This window comes from Coccinella septempunctata, chromosome 1 (genome assembly GCF_907165205.1).
Source record: "Coccinella septempunctata chromosome 1, icCocSept1.1, whole genome shotgun sequence".
Classification (NCBI taxonomy): domain Eukaryota; kingdom Metazoa; phylum Arthropoda; class Insecta; order Coleoptera; family Coccinellidae; genus Coccinella; species Coccinella septempunctata.
Window position 1 is genome coordinate 62,915,803 of NC_058189.1, and position 17,759 is coordinate 62,933,561.

At 37.5% G+C, this 17,759-nt stretch overlaps 1 protein-coding gene across 4 annotated transcripts in view; it reads left to right on the plus strand.

Moving 5' to 3' along the window:
* The window catches only part of LOC123322730 (paired box protein Pax-5), a 189,478-nt gene that overhangs the window by 144,557 nt on the left and 27,162 nt on the right, over window positions 1–17,759 (plus strand). For all 4 annotated transcript variants that reach the window (XM_044910722.1, XM_044910724.1, XM_044910723.1 and 1 more), the window contains one exon: window positions 16,864–17,090. In XM_044910722.1, the coding sequence (XP_044766657.1) occupies window positions 16,864–17,090 (227 nt within the window). The remainder of the gene's footprint in view (window positions 1–16,863; window positions 17,091–17,759) is intronic.

Below are 17,759 nucleotides of genomic sequence, written 5' to 3' on the forward strand. Positions count from 1 at the left end.
GATTCACTTTTCGTCCGGCTCTTCGTCACTAGGCAATATATTAGATCCTGGAGCGATAGAATCAATTTTGTGAATACAGAATTTGATGAAGACATAAGTGCCTGTGACAATAACTGTCATTTGATGTTGTCAAATTAACTCTTTACGAAATCGGCTACATTTCACCAGTGATTTAGGTAGGTAGTCTGGATGTTAGTGTTATAATGTTATAATCAAGAAGGGATAGTGATAGCGATATGGATAATGGTAACACTTCACTAGAGCTCAGGGAATGGAGGAGTTCCCTACATGTTGGCCAACCTAGAAAAAGGTCTAAAAGGTCTACCAACGGGGAATGATTGCTTCCTAACGAAACCTACTTTCTAGAGTTTACTGTTAAAGAGAAAAAAAGATTTTCATAACCTCAATTGCTGATTGGTTGACAATTATGTTGGTATTACTACTTCTTGTGACAATTGACATGTTTCGTTGGCAAATGTCAAGAAGGAAAAAGTAATCTGTTAGGTTATGGGCAAAGTTTTGGTTATGTGCACAATCTTTGCTTGAACGCATTCTTGTTTTCTTGTATTTTGTAAGCTATACAGCACATTGACAATATTAATATTATATATATCAGTAAAAATGACATTTGCCAATGAAATATGTCAATTGTCACAAGAAGTAGTAATGCCAACATAAATTTCAACCAATCAGCCATCGAAGTTATGAAAATCTTTTTTTCTCTTTAACAGTAAACTCTAGAAAGCTCAGTAGAATTTCATAAATATATTTGATCATTGCGGAAAGAATGAAGTAGGTTTCGTTAGAAAGCAATCATTCCCCGTTGGTAGACCTTTTAGACCTCTTTCTAGGTTGGCCAACATGTAGGGAACTCCTCCATTGGCAATTAAGGACACCTAGATGAGGCCATAAGAAGGGTAACTTTTTACTTTCATAAAGGTATGTGAGGTCGACGGGAAAAACTGTCTATATTGTCTCACCTGCTTGATATCCACGGCTACGCCTCGGCTATCAATTTGCAGGCTCGACTGTAACAGACAGTTTTTCGTCCTTTGAAGGGCGATATTGAAGAATAAAAGGGTTAAATGGAGAGAATCGTTATGCATATCGAAAAATCCCCAAACAGTCCAGATTTCCGATCCGCCGCGACAGAGGCAAGCGGAAAATTTCTTGTTCCCTCCGTATCGCGCCGAGGGGGCGAGGGCGCAGAGGCAGGGGAGGAATTGGGGCAATCGCATGAAAAAACTGCGGACAAAAAGGGCATAAACAAGAGCCGAGAAACCGTAGTAGTGGGTTATTATCAGAAGAGTCGTTGCGGTGGGCTACAAAGGGACGGCGTCGGACGCGATGCTTGAAAGCTCGGCGCAGTAGAGCGAACGGCGCATTAAGGGCCCGTTCATTGAGCTCCGGATTATGGCTCCGGGCCCTATAGGGCCCGCGCCGCCGACCGACATCGGTGCACTTTATGCGCCCCCTTTACGAGCGGCCATCTTACCGAACGGGAGCAATAACGGGTTTATTGGAGTTTCTCCTCACTCCCGCACACTTGACTTTTACGTCGGGGAAGGCAGGGAAGGGGTGGCTCGATTCCCGGCCCTATCCGAGATCAGACGGCTCGAATTTGCGATATATACCTACCTACGTTCACCCCAACAGCGGGTTTTCCATTTCGAAGGATTTCTTTAATTTTTTCCCATTACGGCTCTGTTGGAAGTACGTCCCTGTCAGTCCTGGTACTACGAAACAGAGCTGAGTCGAGTGAAAGAGAGCCTTAGGCATTAAGCATTTTGGTTTTGTCGTAATTTTGATCAATCCTAAATACAGGTTTAGTCTTTGACTCGTACAAATATTTTAACAATAGATTCTTGAGGTCAAAGAAAACACTTTTTTCCCTTACCATTTTTTCCGACTCGGCTCGGTTTAAAAGATACAGGTTGTTAAAAAGCTATAAAAAAAATGTCATTTTTAGTTCTCACAAACGGATTTATCGAATGAAATGAATTTCGGTATATAGTTTTTCATTTATTTGATGAGTCTTTTTCGAACATAAGATATCACCCACTTCTTCCTGTTTCATCATTATGACCATGACGTACCATAAGAATACCAAAAATTCAAGGAAACCAACTCTTAAAACTAAGGTAGACTCTTTTTAATGAACATTTGAACGTTTTGTAAAATAAGTCTTCTTCATATTTTCTCGTATGATGCACCATTCTCGAGAAATTTAATGTTCAAATTTCATTCAAATACTCATATGCTGAAGCTGTAGTTTGAGTAGTTCTTAGGGTCAACAAAGTATAGTTTTTCATTCTAAATTACAAGTACGTCTATCTTTCAGAAGTACAGTAGGAAAATGCCTTGTTCATAAAGCTGCCGAACCTTTGTTGAATCCGACTCATGCTTACAGACCCAAACTGACGATTGTTCCTTTTTTCGAGGCAGTATACACATGCTTATCACCTTTGACGAAGGTGACAATGAACACAGGTTTATTTTGATTTCATGATATAACGAGCACTTAGGTACTTCTTTCTCTTGTTATAATGAGCACATGATAATTTATTTTCTTGTTACAATGAGCATTTTACAATGAACATTTTATTTCTTATTGTTATAATGAACACTAGTTCATTTTAAATTTCTCATTTTTAGTTTGAAGTATAATGGGTACATGCTTCTTTCTCTCTAATGATCACTTGTTCATTCTGATAATTATTGTTATGATGAACACTCGTTCATTTTAAATTTCTCATTTTTAGTTTGCGGCATAATGAGAGCTTCCTCCTTTCTCTTGTTATAATGATCATTTTCTCCTTTCTCTTGTTATAATGAGCACTTAGATTGTAATTCATGTTATGATGAGTACTTGTTCACTTTATTTCCTATTGTTTAAATGAACAATGAACACTAGTTCATTTCAAATTCGTATTTATTATGATAACTTCCTGATTTTCAGTTCTACGTATAAAGAGATCTTGTTTCATTCTCTTGATATAATGAGCACATGCTCATTTAAATTTTATTGTCATAATGACCACTCATATTGATTTTTATGTTATAATGACCTCTTGTTCATTCCAACATTTCAATTCCTATTGTCCTAATGAACCCTAGCTCCTTTTAAATTATATTTATAATGATCACTTGCTCATTTTCAGTTTGAGGCATAATGTGATCTTGCTCCTTTCTTTCGTTATAATGGGCATTTATATTATAATTTATGTTATAATGAGCAATGGTTCGTTTCAATTCTTATTGTCTCACTGAACACTAGCTCATTTTGAATTCGTATTTATAATGATCACCTGCTCATTTTCACTTTGAGGCATAATGAGATCTTGCTTCATTCTCTTGTTATAATGAGTACATGCTCATATCGATTTTCTTGTTATAATGAGCACCTAGATTGTAATTTAGTTATAATGAGTACTTGTTCACTTTATTTCTTATTGTTTAAATGAACACTAGTTCATTTCAAATTCGTACTTATTATGATAACTTCCTGATTTTCAGTTCTAGGTATAAAGAGATCTTGCTTCATTCTCTTGTTATAATGAGCACATGCTCATTTAAATTTTATTGTCATAATGAGCACTCATATTGATTTTTATGTTATAATGACCTCTTGTTCATTTCAACATTTCAATTCCTATTGTCCTAATGAACCCTAGCTCATTTTAAATTCGTATTTATAATGATCACTTGCTCATTTTCAGTTTGAGGCATAATGTGATCTTGCTCCTTTCTTTCGTTATAATGGGCATTTATATTATAATTTATGTTATAATGAGCAATGGTTCGTTTCAATTCTCATTGTCTCACTGAACACTAGCTCATTTTGAATTCGTATTTATAATGATCACTTGCTCATTTTCACTTTGAGACATAATGAGATCTTGCTTCATTCTCTTCTTATAATGAGTACATGCTCATATCGATTTCCTTGTTATAATGAGCACCTAGATTGTAATTTATGTTATAATGAGTACTTGTTCACTTTATTTCTTATTGTTTAAATGAACACTAGTTCATTTCAAATTCGTACTTATTATGATAACTTCCTGATTTTCAGTTCTAGGTATAAAGAGATCTTGCTTCATTCTCTTGATATAATGAGCACATGCTCATTTAAATTTTATTGTCATAATGAGCACCCATATTGATTTTTATGTTATAATGACCTCTTGTTCATTTCAACATTTCAATTCCTATTGTCCTAATGAACCCTAGCTCATTTTAAATTCGTATTTATAATGATCACTTGCTCATTTTCAGTTTGAGGCATAATGTGATCTTGCTCCTTTCTTTCGTTATAATGGGCATTTATATTATAATTTATGTTATAATGAGCAATGGTTCATTCTTATTGTCTCACTGAACACTAGCTCATTTTGAATTCGTATTTATAATGATCACCTGCTCATTTTCACTTTGAGGCATAATGAGATCTTGCTTCTTTCTCTTGTTATAATGAGTACATGCTCATATCGATTTTCTTGTTATAATGAGCACCTAGATTGTAATTTATGTTATAATGAGTACTTGTTCACTTTATTTCTTATTGTTTAAATGAACACTAGTTCATTTCAAATTCGTACTTATTATGATAACTTCCTGATTTTCAGTTCTAGGTATAAAGAGATCTTGCTTCATTCTCTTGTTATAATGAGCACATGCTCATTTAAATTTTATTTTCATAATGAGTACTCATATTGAAATTTATGTTATAATGAGCTCTTGTTCATTTCAATATTTCAATTCCTATTGTCTTAATGAACACTAGCTCATTTTAAATTCGTATTTATAATGATCACTTGCTCATTTTCAGTTTGGGGCATGATGAGATCTTGCTCCTTTCTTTTGTTATAATGGGTATTTAGGGTATTTATGTTATAATGAGCAATGATTCGTTTCAATTCTTATTGTCTTATTAAACACTAGCTCATTTTGAAATCGTAATTATAATATTCACTTGCTCATTTTCAGTTCGAGGCATGAGGAGATCTTGCTCCTTTCTCTTCTTATAATGAGTACATGCTCATATCGATTTTCTTGTTATAATGAGCACCTAGATTGTAATTTATGTTACAATGAGTACTTGGTCACTTTATTTCTTATTGTTTGAATGAACACTAGTTCATTTCAAATTCGTACTTATTATGATAACTTCCTGATTTTCAGTTCTAGGTATAAAGAGATCTTGCTTAATTCTCTTGTTATAATGAGCACATGCTCATTTAAATTTTATTGTCATAATGAGTACTCATATCGTAATTTATGTTATAATGAGCTCTTGTTCATTTCAATATTTCAATTCCTATTGTCTTAATGAACACTAGCTCATTTTAAATTCGTATTTATAATGATCACTTGCTCATTTTCAGTTTGGGGCATGATGAGATCTTGCTCCTTTCTTTTGTTATAATGGGTATTTAGGGTATTTATGTTATAATGAGCAATGGTTCGTTTCAATTCTTATTGTCTTATTAAACACTAGCTCATTTTGAAATCGTAATTATAATATTCACTTGCTCATTTTCAGTTTGAGGCATGAGGAGATCTTGCTCCTTTCTCTTCTTATATTGAGTACATGCTTATATTTATATCGATTTTCTTGTTATAACAGGCACTCATATAGTAATCTATTTTATAATGAGCACTTGTTCATTTCAATTCTTATTGTCTTACTGAACACAAGCTCATTTTAAATTTGTTACTTGCTCATTTTTATTTTGAGGCATAATGAGATCTTGATTCTTTCTCTTGTTATAATGATCAATTGATTTTTTTTAATTTTCTTGTTATAATGAGCATTTGCTTTGTAATTTTTGTGTTATAATGGGTACTTGTTCATTTTTCGAATGGTTTTTGGTTGGCGGCAACAAATGGCCCTCCAAGAGCACCCAAAGTAAAGCACTCCGCCAACTCCGTGTCGAACAATTCCCCGTCGAAATCCCCCGTGTGCCGCCTTCAATTATTCACCCGCGAATCCTCGCTCTAACCCTCACTAAAAATGATACCGATAGAAGTCGCTTAATGGGCAAATTCAACGCCCCCATTTAACTAATAAGTCTCATTGCAAATTAGATTTCGGCGGCCCGAGCTTTGTGGCACTCTAATCCGTCGGCGGAGAGCCCAGCCGCCCAGCTCGTTCCTCGCGTTCGGGAGCGACGCCGGGCGTCGCCGAAACGCCCGGCCGGATGGCCTGTACGGCCACTTAGCTGCGGCTTTCTCTATGCCGGCATAATTATTCCGCAAATTATATTTGCGGATGGGACTACACGCTCGCCGCAAAGTAAATACGGTTATTCTAATTATACGCCGCCGCCTTTGATCAGGGTACCTTTGAGCGGGGTTGGCTTTTGAGTGTTGCGGATCGACGTGTGTTTGATGTTCTTGCGACGGTGTGTTTCGGGGTGGGGTTGTGGGCGCCATTTTCTGTTCGGTTTCGCGAAAATGGGAGATCGTCAACTGAAACCACCCTCTTTTGTTATCCGTTTGTCGTAAAATTGAAATGAGTAATTGCTCATTCAAATTATTTAAATAAGTACTCATTATAAGAACAAATTCAAAATGTAGTGCTCACTATTACAGAAGAAATGAAATATACAAAACAAGAATAATTAAAATGAGCAACTCTTCATTATAAACTAAAATTAAAATGAGCAAGTCTACAAATGGAGACGAAAATTCAGAATTATTGTTCCATTAACACGAGCTAGTCATGAATCAACGCAGGAATTCCTAGAGAGGTTGAAACATATAAACACAAACTATAGACTGGTTATTATTGTCCCTCATTTGTGCAGTGCAGTGTTACACATCTCAACCAGATATCTCCGCGCTTGACGAAGGAATACCGTGTGCTCCAGTTCTACAATGAGAAAGTGTTCATTCCAATCAGAAAAACTAAGACGAACAATTTCTCAACAGAATTGATCATATTCTAGTTTCCATCAGTGCAACAAATGAAATAAAAAATGTGAAGGACTTTTCTATATTGCATTAATTTTATACCAACGAAATTTCTTGATTCTGAATGATTCTCAGTTGGCTGCTTTAAATGAAGTACCTAATATCAATAATAATATGAGCAAAAGCTTATTTCAATATACAGAATTGAAATCATCACATTAAAAATTGATCAGAAAATTAAAAATAATATGCTCATATGCTCGGTAGTTCCTCTATTTTGAATTTATAAGATAAAATAATATAATAATAATAATACTGAATCAGTGACTTTTGGAATTTGCATTTGATCGATTTTAACCGATATAGAGAGTAATAAAATTCGAAAAGAATATTGTTCCTGATACAGTTTAAATATACAAGCTGAGTCTTTGACTCGTACAAATATTTTAACCGTAGATTCTTGAGTTCAAAAGAAACACTTTTTTCCCAGACCATCTTTCCGATTCGGCCTTATGAAGAGACATTTTAAGTTTTAATAATAAACTATGCCACCCCCGGAGAAATAAAATTTCCTTGAAAATAGGGAATACTCCTTTTGACGAAAATGATGTATTTTTTATGAAATATCGTTGAAACGTCACATTTTGAGATAACCATTTCAACCGTTTACCAAAAAAATAATTTTAAGTACTTAAAAATGAAAAATAAAAATGGGTATTTAAAATTTCGTTTCTATTGCACAAGTTGGCAACATCGACTGAAATATGCGTTGATAATGAAGGACAACAAATACACTATCTTGATGAGATAGACAAAGATGGCTGTCTATGAAGTCTGCGACGAACGAGGAAGGTCGTAAAATTTTATGGGATTTTTATGGCCGTTTGCTGTTGGGGTTCACCAGTGAGTAGGCGCCTTATGAGGACTGTAAATAAACAGCTGGTATTTTATAAACAACCCATTGTTTTTTTTATTTTTTAGTAGGCGCTGTTGCCAAATTGTGAACTAGAAACGAAGCAACTTGAATTTTAAAACCACATATTTGAAGAATGATTTTGAATAGTTTCCGCGGTGCATTTGAAAAATTCATGAATGAAACTCATAATAATTCAGTTTAAATTTGCATATGCTGTGATAACCCAAATTGAGGAGAATTTCCCATTGCAAGCTAGAACTATACCACTACACATTTATGGATTTTTTAAACGAAGTTGCAGTACCCAATTTTTCGAATTTCACAGATAGTTTTCAATTTTTGAACATCAAATTACTCGAAAACGGCGCATTGTTCGAGAAAATATGAAGAATACTTTCATTTTACAAAACATTCAAATATTCATTAGATAGCGTCTAAGTTTCAAGAGTTGTCAAGGCTGGGTGATATCTTGTGTTCGAAAAAGATTCATGAAATAAATGAAAAACTATATTTCGAAATTAGTTTCATTCGATAAAACCGAGCCGATTCGGAAAAAAAATGGTAAAGAACAAAATTGTTTCTTTTAACCTCAAGAATCTACTGTCAAATATGTCACCCTGTATAGACCAAACGTCTGCAAAGTCTCAATTGTTGTTTAAATTGGTGCCCTCAATCTCTTTAGAAAATTGATTATTAATATTGTTATGGACGAGGAGTTGATTTGATTGTCATGTCAATTCGAGGATTGAATGCATTGAAATCGAAGGAAGAATATCATAAGTATGTATAACAAAAAAGAACCTAGAATTCCATTCAACTGGAAACCAATGGTACTGAGGCCAAACTCGTACCTATGGATTTAGAATCAGACATGACTTATGGCTGCAATTATTTTCATATCACGGAAACCAACCTAGTGCACAGTCATTATCTACAAATCGAATAGATATTGGGCAATCCGCACTTCTGTTGTTTTGATGAGTTTACCTAGCACTCGACTTGGTTTGCAATGAGCTTATATAGGACAAATGTTATGAAAATTCCACAGTTTCAATATGAAAGGTTTACTTTGGTCATTGTTCACCAATTCTTCAAAAGAACCACCACCAAACTGAAGTTTCAGGCATCCAAATATGAAGATGTGAATAGGAACCTATGAAAGGATCAGGAAATGAGAAATCGTAAAAAATTCTTGAGCTTGTGAACTAGAGCTCTTCGAAGATGTCTATCAATTTTTGTTTTTTAGAAATCTTCCAAGCTGTAGCTAACCCAGAAGTGCTGGATAACATTATAAATGAGGTTGCTGCAAGGAAAGTACTTGTCAAAACGATTTTCTATCATACACATGAGGCGCTTTGAGTTGTTGTTATATTCAACATCAAAATGGAAGAGCTTAGACTGGCTTAGATCATACAAAAAAATGAATTCCCTTCGACAGATAAGGATAAGAACATCCTATCAAGAACATTCCTAGAATTGTACATTTAATTGGAAGTATTCAATATTACATTATGTCCGTTAATTCCTTGTAATTACTAGGTACCTGTAGAAAGTGTGTACAATAAATGCCAAGCGTGAAAAATCGCAGGCATTCAGAGGCCGTTCATTCGGTAATGAACCAAAAAAACGAACCGTTCCGAATAGAAGAATTAATTCCTCCTCTACACCACCACTTAACAGGATTACGGTGTATTCCTTTAGGAACATATTTATATCAAACCCTAAACCAACAACGGAACATAGGTCCAATCATCAGACTACACCAGCTTTAAATAATCCCAGGGAACAGTTTCATACGGCTTGGGCCTCTAACAAATCTAACAGCAACACAATACACGACGAACAATAGTTGACACTTCAATGCGGCAAATATTTTGCTACTACGACCTATCGCCGTCCCTGTCGGTCACGTATGGAGCCCTATCTGCCCTCTTCGTCTGCCCGGGGCAGCTGCTCGAACGTCTTTGCCTTTTGGTGTTTTCCGGACAATGGCAGCCACTCTATGTTATGTCTATTAAATGCGACTTTGTGAATTGTCAGGAGTGGCATACTTCATTAAAATGTTTATGCGATACCTACTCGAAGGATTTCAATGGGTCCGCATGGGGTCCCACATACGAATCAGGAAGGACGTTTCCTGGAAAGGAATATGGGACTCGGATATTGGATTTTTGTAGGGTTCCGTTTCATTCCGAAATGATGGGACCGAAATTTATGTATAATTGAATCTAGTACGTTAGGATCAGATTGTTGAAGTAGCTTTCTCCTCAGAGTAAGGGCAAAAGCCGTCAGAGTTCTCGAAGTTTGTGTGGAGTAGCCAAATAGTCAAATGGCCGTCACGGCTATCTTTGTAGCACCATATCTACTTCATGAAAATTTTTATGACCAATAAGCACATTAGCCTAATTCCAAAGATCGACGAGGAATCGACAAACCTGGGTTTTCGTCAACACTACGAGCTACAGCAGTAATATTCTCTGTTGTTCTTGAGCGACACAAACGTTACGATTTCTCACATCACTAACTTCTCCCAACAGCTCAAATTTTTCCACCAGTTTCTCTATTGCCGGCCGAGAAGGTGCTTCACGACGTCCCAAAAGTGCTTTAGTTTTACGAACCGTGACTGCAAAATTTTCACCATTTTTGTAATGGATTTTAACAATTCCAATGCGTTGTTGAAGCTTGTACCGTTCCATTTTTAGTAATGGCTCATTTTTTACTTGTCAAATGTCAAAAAATGACAGCTGCCCAAATAGTGGGCTATTAAGAATGAAACGTCTCATTGGAAAACCCTTTAGATAGATTATAGATATAGATTGCTGGTCAATTTTTGTATGATATCAAGGAAAAGCGGCTGAATAATCTGGTAACAAAAAATAGATACAAAAAAGGTCTACTCGCCTCTTGATGACTACCCTTAGTAAGTCCGAATTTTCAAAGAAGCATAAGCATAAGGTTATTTTTCTGCCAGGAGAATCTGAAGCTTATGTATCCGCACTAATCAAGGGTCCAACAGCAGGACAACATAAACGTAGTCCCCGATTTATGGGACAAAAACACAAGCTCCCAGAATCTCCGACGTCCCTTTAATTGCGACTACACAAAAACATCGCCATTGTTTGGAGTAGTCTTCCGCTATTTCTACTCAGCATGGCGTCATGTCCGCTTCCGCCTAAGCACCATACCTCCCCTTTCCGCCTTTCCTACTCCCCAGCTTTGGAGTTATTATTTATCTTTCCAGTTTTTTTTTGGGACCATTCATTCCCGGTGGATTGGGCAGTTATAATTCCGGGAAATTTATAAGGATTTAACGAGGTGTCCTTGATTGCGGTTTCCTTCATAAAGATTACGTTTTCCCGAAAGCTCGTTTGGTGGTAGTGGAGGTTGTTTTTTAGATTTGGAACTGTTGATGCGCAGATTTAACTCAAAATATACGATTCTTGTCCACCAAATTCTCATTAGTGAGGGTCTTATAAAGAATAAGACGTTTCATTTTGAATGGCCTGCAATTTGGGCACCTGTCACTTTTGAAGCTGTCATTTTGCGACATTTGACAAGTGAAAGGTAAGCCATTACTGAAGATGGAACGATACACGCGTCAACAACGCATTGAAATAATCAAAATTAACAACAAAAATGGTGAAAATTTTGCAGGGACGGTTCGCAAAACTAAAGCACTTCTGGGATGTCGTGGAGCACCTTCAATAGGGAAACTGGTGGAAAAATTTGAGCTGTTGGGAGCTGTTAGTGATGTGAGGAATCGTAATCGTGTGCGTCGCTCAAGAACAACTGAGAATATTACTGCTGTAGTAAAAATCATCTTCAGTGATAAGGCCCATTTTCACCTTGGAGGCTACGTTAATAAGCAGAATTTTCGAATTTGGGACTCGGAAAATCCAAGAATGATTGTTGAAGAGCCTCTCTATCCTCAACGTATCACTGTTTGTTGTGGTTTTTGGGCTGGCTGTATGATTGGACCTTACTTATTCGAAAATGAGGCTGGTGCAACTGTTACGGTGAATGGATTGCGCTACCAAGCTATGATTAATGATTTTTCATGGCCAGAATTGGAAGATATTGATGTAGACGATGTTGATTTTCAACAAGACGGCGCTACGTGCCACACAAGCAGCGAAACCATCGCAATTTTGCAAGAAAAGTTCCTGACCATGTTATTTCTCGAAGAGGTGATCACAATTGGCCAACGAAATCTTGTGATTTAACACCATTAGACTTTTTCTTTGGGGCTACGGGAAAGATAGGGTCTTCGCCAATGCTCCACAATAGATTCAAGACCTTAAAGATGGAATTCGTGAAGTTATCGAGGACATACAGCCGCAAATGTGCTTATTGGTCATGGAAAATTTCATGGAAAGGATATGGTGCTGCAAGTGAAGCTGTGGAGGCCATTTGGCTGATTTCGTTTTCTATTTTTAATGGCATACCTGCCTCTTTACAATTAAATAAACATCCATAGATTTGCCTTGAAAAATGCTCTCTTTTAAGTATCAAAATGAAACCTCTTATTAGAAAACCCGTTAACACCACATGAAGAGGTTTGAGATCTGTGTTGATCTTCAGTACCCTAGTTGGGCTCGTTCTTTAGCTCCAGCTACCATCTGCATTGAATCGAGGGTTTTCATCGTACTGTTCTTGTTTTGTCATGCCAGATAATTGCCCAATGGGTCTCACAATCATGACATACATCCAACACAGTGTTTTCGGTGACATTCCACTTTTATCTGCCAAATTTCAGCAACCCATCAAGGCCCTCAACGCTTTCATAGCAGACTCAGATGGAGCGGACACATTCTGAGGATGCAAGACACATTACTCCCCAAAGTAACTCTGTATGGCGAATTCACAGAGGGACCTCGGAAACCAGGAGGCCATTATAAGAGAGACAAACCACATTATAAGAGGTTCAAGGATATACTAGATCAATCCCTAAAATCAGTTAATGCCAATCATAACTGGGAACAACTAGCATTAGACAGGTCACAGTGGAGGTCTTTGGTCCTCAGTTATAATGGAGGCTCGAGAAGAATACATCGGCGGCCAGATTTGGTTGGTGACTGTCCATGCCAAGAATGTGGATGGATCTGTAGAACGGTTGGGTCTCTTTAGTCACAAGAGAGCACACAGTCGCAAGTAGCCCTAAGAAATTAGGGTTTGATAGCACCGATTTTTTTTCTTTTTTTCAACCTTTTTGTAGGTTTATTCTCGGTAACGGGATATGACAATGAATGAATGAGCACCATATCACAGTAGGCAACTCCAGAGGTGTTTACTACCTTGAAGAACTCCCAGATATTTTGCTTCAGAGCTTCAGACCTCCTGAGGGTCATAGAATATGTACCAATAATTATGTAGTGTCTGTCAAAGAAAGTTCGATACGTATTTCCCAAAAAAAACATTGTTCAAAAGGTATTTCACCCTCTGGAAGCAACCCTTAGTGAACTTCGAGACAATTGCGCGTAAACTTGCCTGTCGTTTCTCAGCGGAATCGAAAAGAACAGTCTGCCGCGTTTTTACCACCGCTCTCGATCCATATCTCGCGGTCGTACAGACTCGCAAATGTCATTATCTCACTTATTATTGACTAAATGGCAGAACCTTTTTTCGGGCCCCACTTTACGTCTCGCTCGGAGTTTGCGGTTCGAGGTAATTTAGCCAGACGGGACTCTCGGTGCGGCCGAGATCCCGAGCAACAATACCCGGCACCCTCGATGGGAAAGAACAGGATTGCCAAGGCGCTTTTTGCCGCCGGTTCCGTTGATTTGTGTTTATCGTTTGAGGAAGTGGACGCGAGAAGAAAAAACGCGATTGCGCGGTCGCATTCGATGCGGTTTATCGTGTAGCTGCGAGAAGCAATTGAAGAAGAAGAAAGGTATATGTCGATCTCAATTCGGGAAACTTGGATGGAAAGGTTTGTAGGTTAGGAAGCTTGTCAGTTGTCAACTCATGAGATGTCGGCTGTCATTTCATTAAATGTCAGCTGTCATTTCATTAAATGTCAGCTGTCATTTCCTTAAATGTCAGATGTCATTTCAATAAATGTCAGAAATCATTTTTTTACCGGAAAGATGAACTAGATTGTTGGAATTGAAGAGCCATCATCATTTTACGTGAGATATTAACAAAAAATACAGCAACTGAAGCGTCAGTCACCCGTACAAAGAAAAAGAGTTAATCAAGCTAACTTATAACGTTAGGAAATGAAAATTAATAGAAAGATATTTCAACAACCTCGATCGATCCCAAAGTTTCATCATAAAAATTGAAAATCTCACGAGAAACTCATTTCTGTACCTACAATATTCATCACAGAAGACAATTCACACTCTAGACGCACCTCCCCTCTCATATCCATGCATCTATAGATCTATAGAAGCCACTCGTCAGTATATGTTACCTGGGAGATTCATCTGAAGGTAAAAGCTACCATACACGGCGAGTCTCACAATAGATACTCCCCTAGTTGACTTTTAACGACTGTTTGAACGTCGAAAATAATACAGCACCCATATACGTGACAACAATAACATCATTTAAATTTTGTAAAGCAGAAAATGATGAACTCAATTGTGCATATCAAGGGTACCGTAGAGGCAATTTTGCGTGTCTGATTTATGCAACTCGGACACACCCTTGCGATTTGACTAGGAGGGCATTGCGATGGTGGAGTGTGACAATGAATGGATTATTCGATTTTTTTGAACGGTTTTTCCTAGAAACGACGAGTAATCGTTCTGTCAGGTATCTTTAATTTTGAGACAAAAATGAACACTCTCGTCTGTGTTTTCTTTTTATTTAGGCCGAATCTGAAAAAAGGAAAAAAGTGGTTCTTCTGACCTGAAGAATCTACTGTTGAAATATATGTACAAGTCAAAGACACATCCTTTATTTCATTGGTCTATGGTCTATGAATCAGTGTAATACCAATCTGAGTTCCTCAAGTCAAAATCTTACTCAATGGACAATTACCAACTTAAAATTCGATTTTACATAGACGCCAGAGATTCCAATATATTTCTTGAATGGAGTATACAGGGTGAGTCTTTGACTCGAACAAATATTTCAGCAGTAGATTCTTGGGGTTAAACGGAACACTTTTCTCCTTTACAATTTTTTCTGAATCGGCTCGGTTTAAAAGATACAGGCTGTTGAAAAATCATAAAAAAAATGTTATTTTTAGATCTCACAAACGTATCAAGAATCCATCATCTTCCTGCAAACGTTTCCATCGAACGTATCCATAACCAAGAAGACGCGTAACGAATTAGGCGCACTTAAAATCCCCATCGAAACAATCCACCCCCTAAAAAGACCCTCGCGCCACCCCTCTCAATCTCATTTTCGAATTGAAAACATAAATAAATGGAAATAATTGTCTGACACTTGATTTATATCGGATGAGTGGCTCAATTTCGACCGCCGACGATGTATATTAAAAATCGCTCTATATGGGGTGTTCCTAAAGTGATGCGAGCGCAGGTCGCGTGCCCAGACGTCCGTCGCTCCGACATACAGTCACGTGTTGTGGCCTAACACTTCGTTCGCCAAGTATTAAAATAATCCTGCAATATATTTCGGTGAAGGGTCGAACGCGGAAGGAATCAAGGAGATTTTGAAATTAGTCACGAGTGTGGTTTCGATTATGGGACGCTTTGTTTGCGCCAGTGTTGATTATGTAAGGATCGTTTCTTATTTTATTTTTTTTAATGGCGATCGATTCGTTGGGGCATTTTTAACGATTGCATCTTGCTACTAAGGATATATTTTGAATCTTTTCCTGGAAATGGTTTTGAAAGATGTGAATGAAAGTTTTTGAGTCAACACACTGAACCTGGACACAAAGGGGCTGCTCAGGATGTAACATGAGATGCAGCTATATAAAAAGCTCCCTATTGCTAGGACTCTGCCCAGGCAGAAATATTTGCAACCGAAACATGTGCAGAAATGAACCTAGAAAGACACTATCAAAAATTTGATATAACGATAAATTCTGACAGTGAGGTTGTTAAGATGGTATAGGATTGCCCAATAGATCATCAACGACATAGGCAAGAATAGCAAGGTGTCTCTATTCTGAATTTCCAGTCCTTGACGTCAATACACTTGCTGAAAAAGGAGAAAGAAATCCTTTTCACAAGAAAGAGTTTCGGAAGAAGGAAAAACGACGAAATGAAACACTCTGGTCGAATATTCGGAGACTGGATCATTTCAAAAAGTATCTGGATCTTTGCAAGCATATGCTGCATCTCCCAACTGGAGAAGAATGGGTCTGCAGAAACTGGCCAGTGCAGATTATGGGGTGAGGTTTAAGAAACTCCAGAACACCTGGTGACAGAATGAAAGAGAAACTTGTAAACCCTTTAAGCCATTCCAGATACTGGAGCTCATTAAAACTCATTAAAACAGCTCTGATAGGCACAATAGATCTTTAGGTTGCAGTGCGATGCAAACCCCTTACAATTTTCAACCTGTGGGATAAATTTGGTCAATCATGTTAAGGAGATAGTTAGAAGATGTACTGAAATGTGTAGATAGTAGACGTTCAATTTTGTCTGAATTTCTAACGGTCAGCTCTGAGTGAGACATTTACAATCACTTCATCCATTTCCATCTTTTGGGTGCTTCTTTAAACTCATTTATTGGGATATCACCCTTCCAGGTGTCTCCAAAAATGTAACACCAAGTTGAAATCTTGTACATATCAACCTATATCCTGAAATATATGAGTGTTAGACCTTTATGTTGACATGCATTTTGAAGATTGTCTTCTCATAATCTGGCAGTAGTTTGAATAACTCGAAATGTCTCGTGGTTAGAAGTCAGTGGCTCTGTCAGAAGAGACCAGAATCATATTTTCTAATGGAAAACTCGATCAGATACTTAGCTCAAGTCATTTCGTGTAATTACCCTCATTTTAGGCAGAAGGTTGATGTGCATTTTTCCAGGCGAAGTCTAGCAAGCTACCATCATTTTCATCATGATGCCAACACTATTGAAATTTTCTTTTGCAGGATTGTAAGGAACAAAGCGGCGGAAAAGGCCAAACACGCGCACCAGGTGGCGACCAGCGGCGGCTCGTCGGTTGGATCGTCGGGAGGACCAGTGTCTGTGATCGCGCATGCGCCTAGTACACAATTACCTGAGCCCAGATCAGGGGCGTACAGTATTAACGGGATTTTGGGACTCCAGCACGACCCCAACGGCAACAGCATCAAGAGGAAGAGGATAGAGGACCACGGTAAGTTTTCTTACCTAGATATAATATCAGAAATCAGAACCTTGGCAAAATACGAAGGAAAAATTTTCTAGATATAGTTGTGACATCATATGTATGTATACCTACACTTTCTATATTTTTTTTGTACCTACACTAGATTTGCATTGCTTCAAAAACGAGCTCGTTCATCAAACGATATCCATAAACCAGACAGACACTCAGACATGACGTATGATTACTCTCACAAAAAATGGAGACATATCTCACAAGACTTCGTATATCCTGCTCTTTTCTCCTCCAAATTCGACATAGACGAGTCTGAAATTGTAGCGGAGAATATTAACCACAACATCATCATCCCTCACTCATTCTCCCCCTACTCGAGAAAGCAAAATGAAGGAAATCTAATAATATTAGCGAGAAAAGCTGCCTCTGTGCCTCCAGGGCGTATAACACATTATGCAAAAGCATACCGAGCATATGCACCCGACTTCTCCAAACTGGATAAGCCGTGCTACGGAAAGGACACGGAATATGGAAGTGGTTTTTGGGGTGATGTTTTCGCCCCTGTTTACGTGCAGGTCGTCCGATGATTCTCTTCGTAAATGATGTCTTTTTTGGGAACGTTGAATGAGGCGTCAAAAATGGATTTATATCTGAACAGAATGAATGAACATCATTATTCAATAT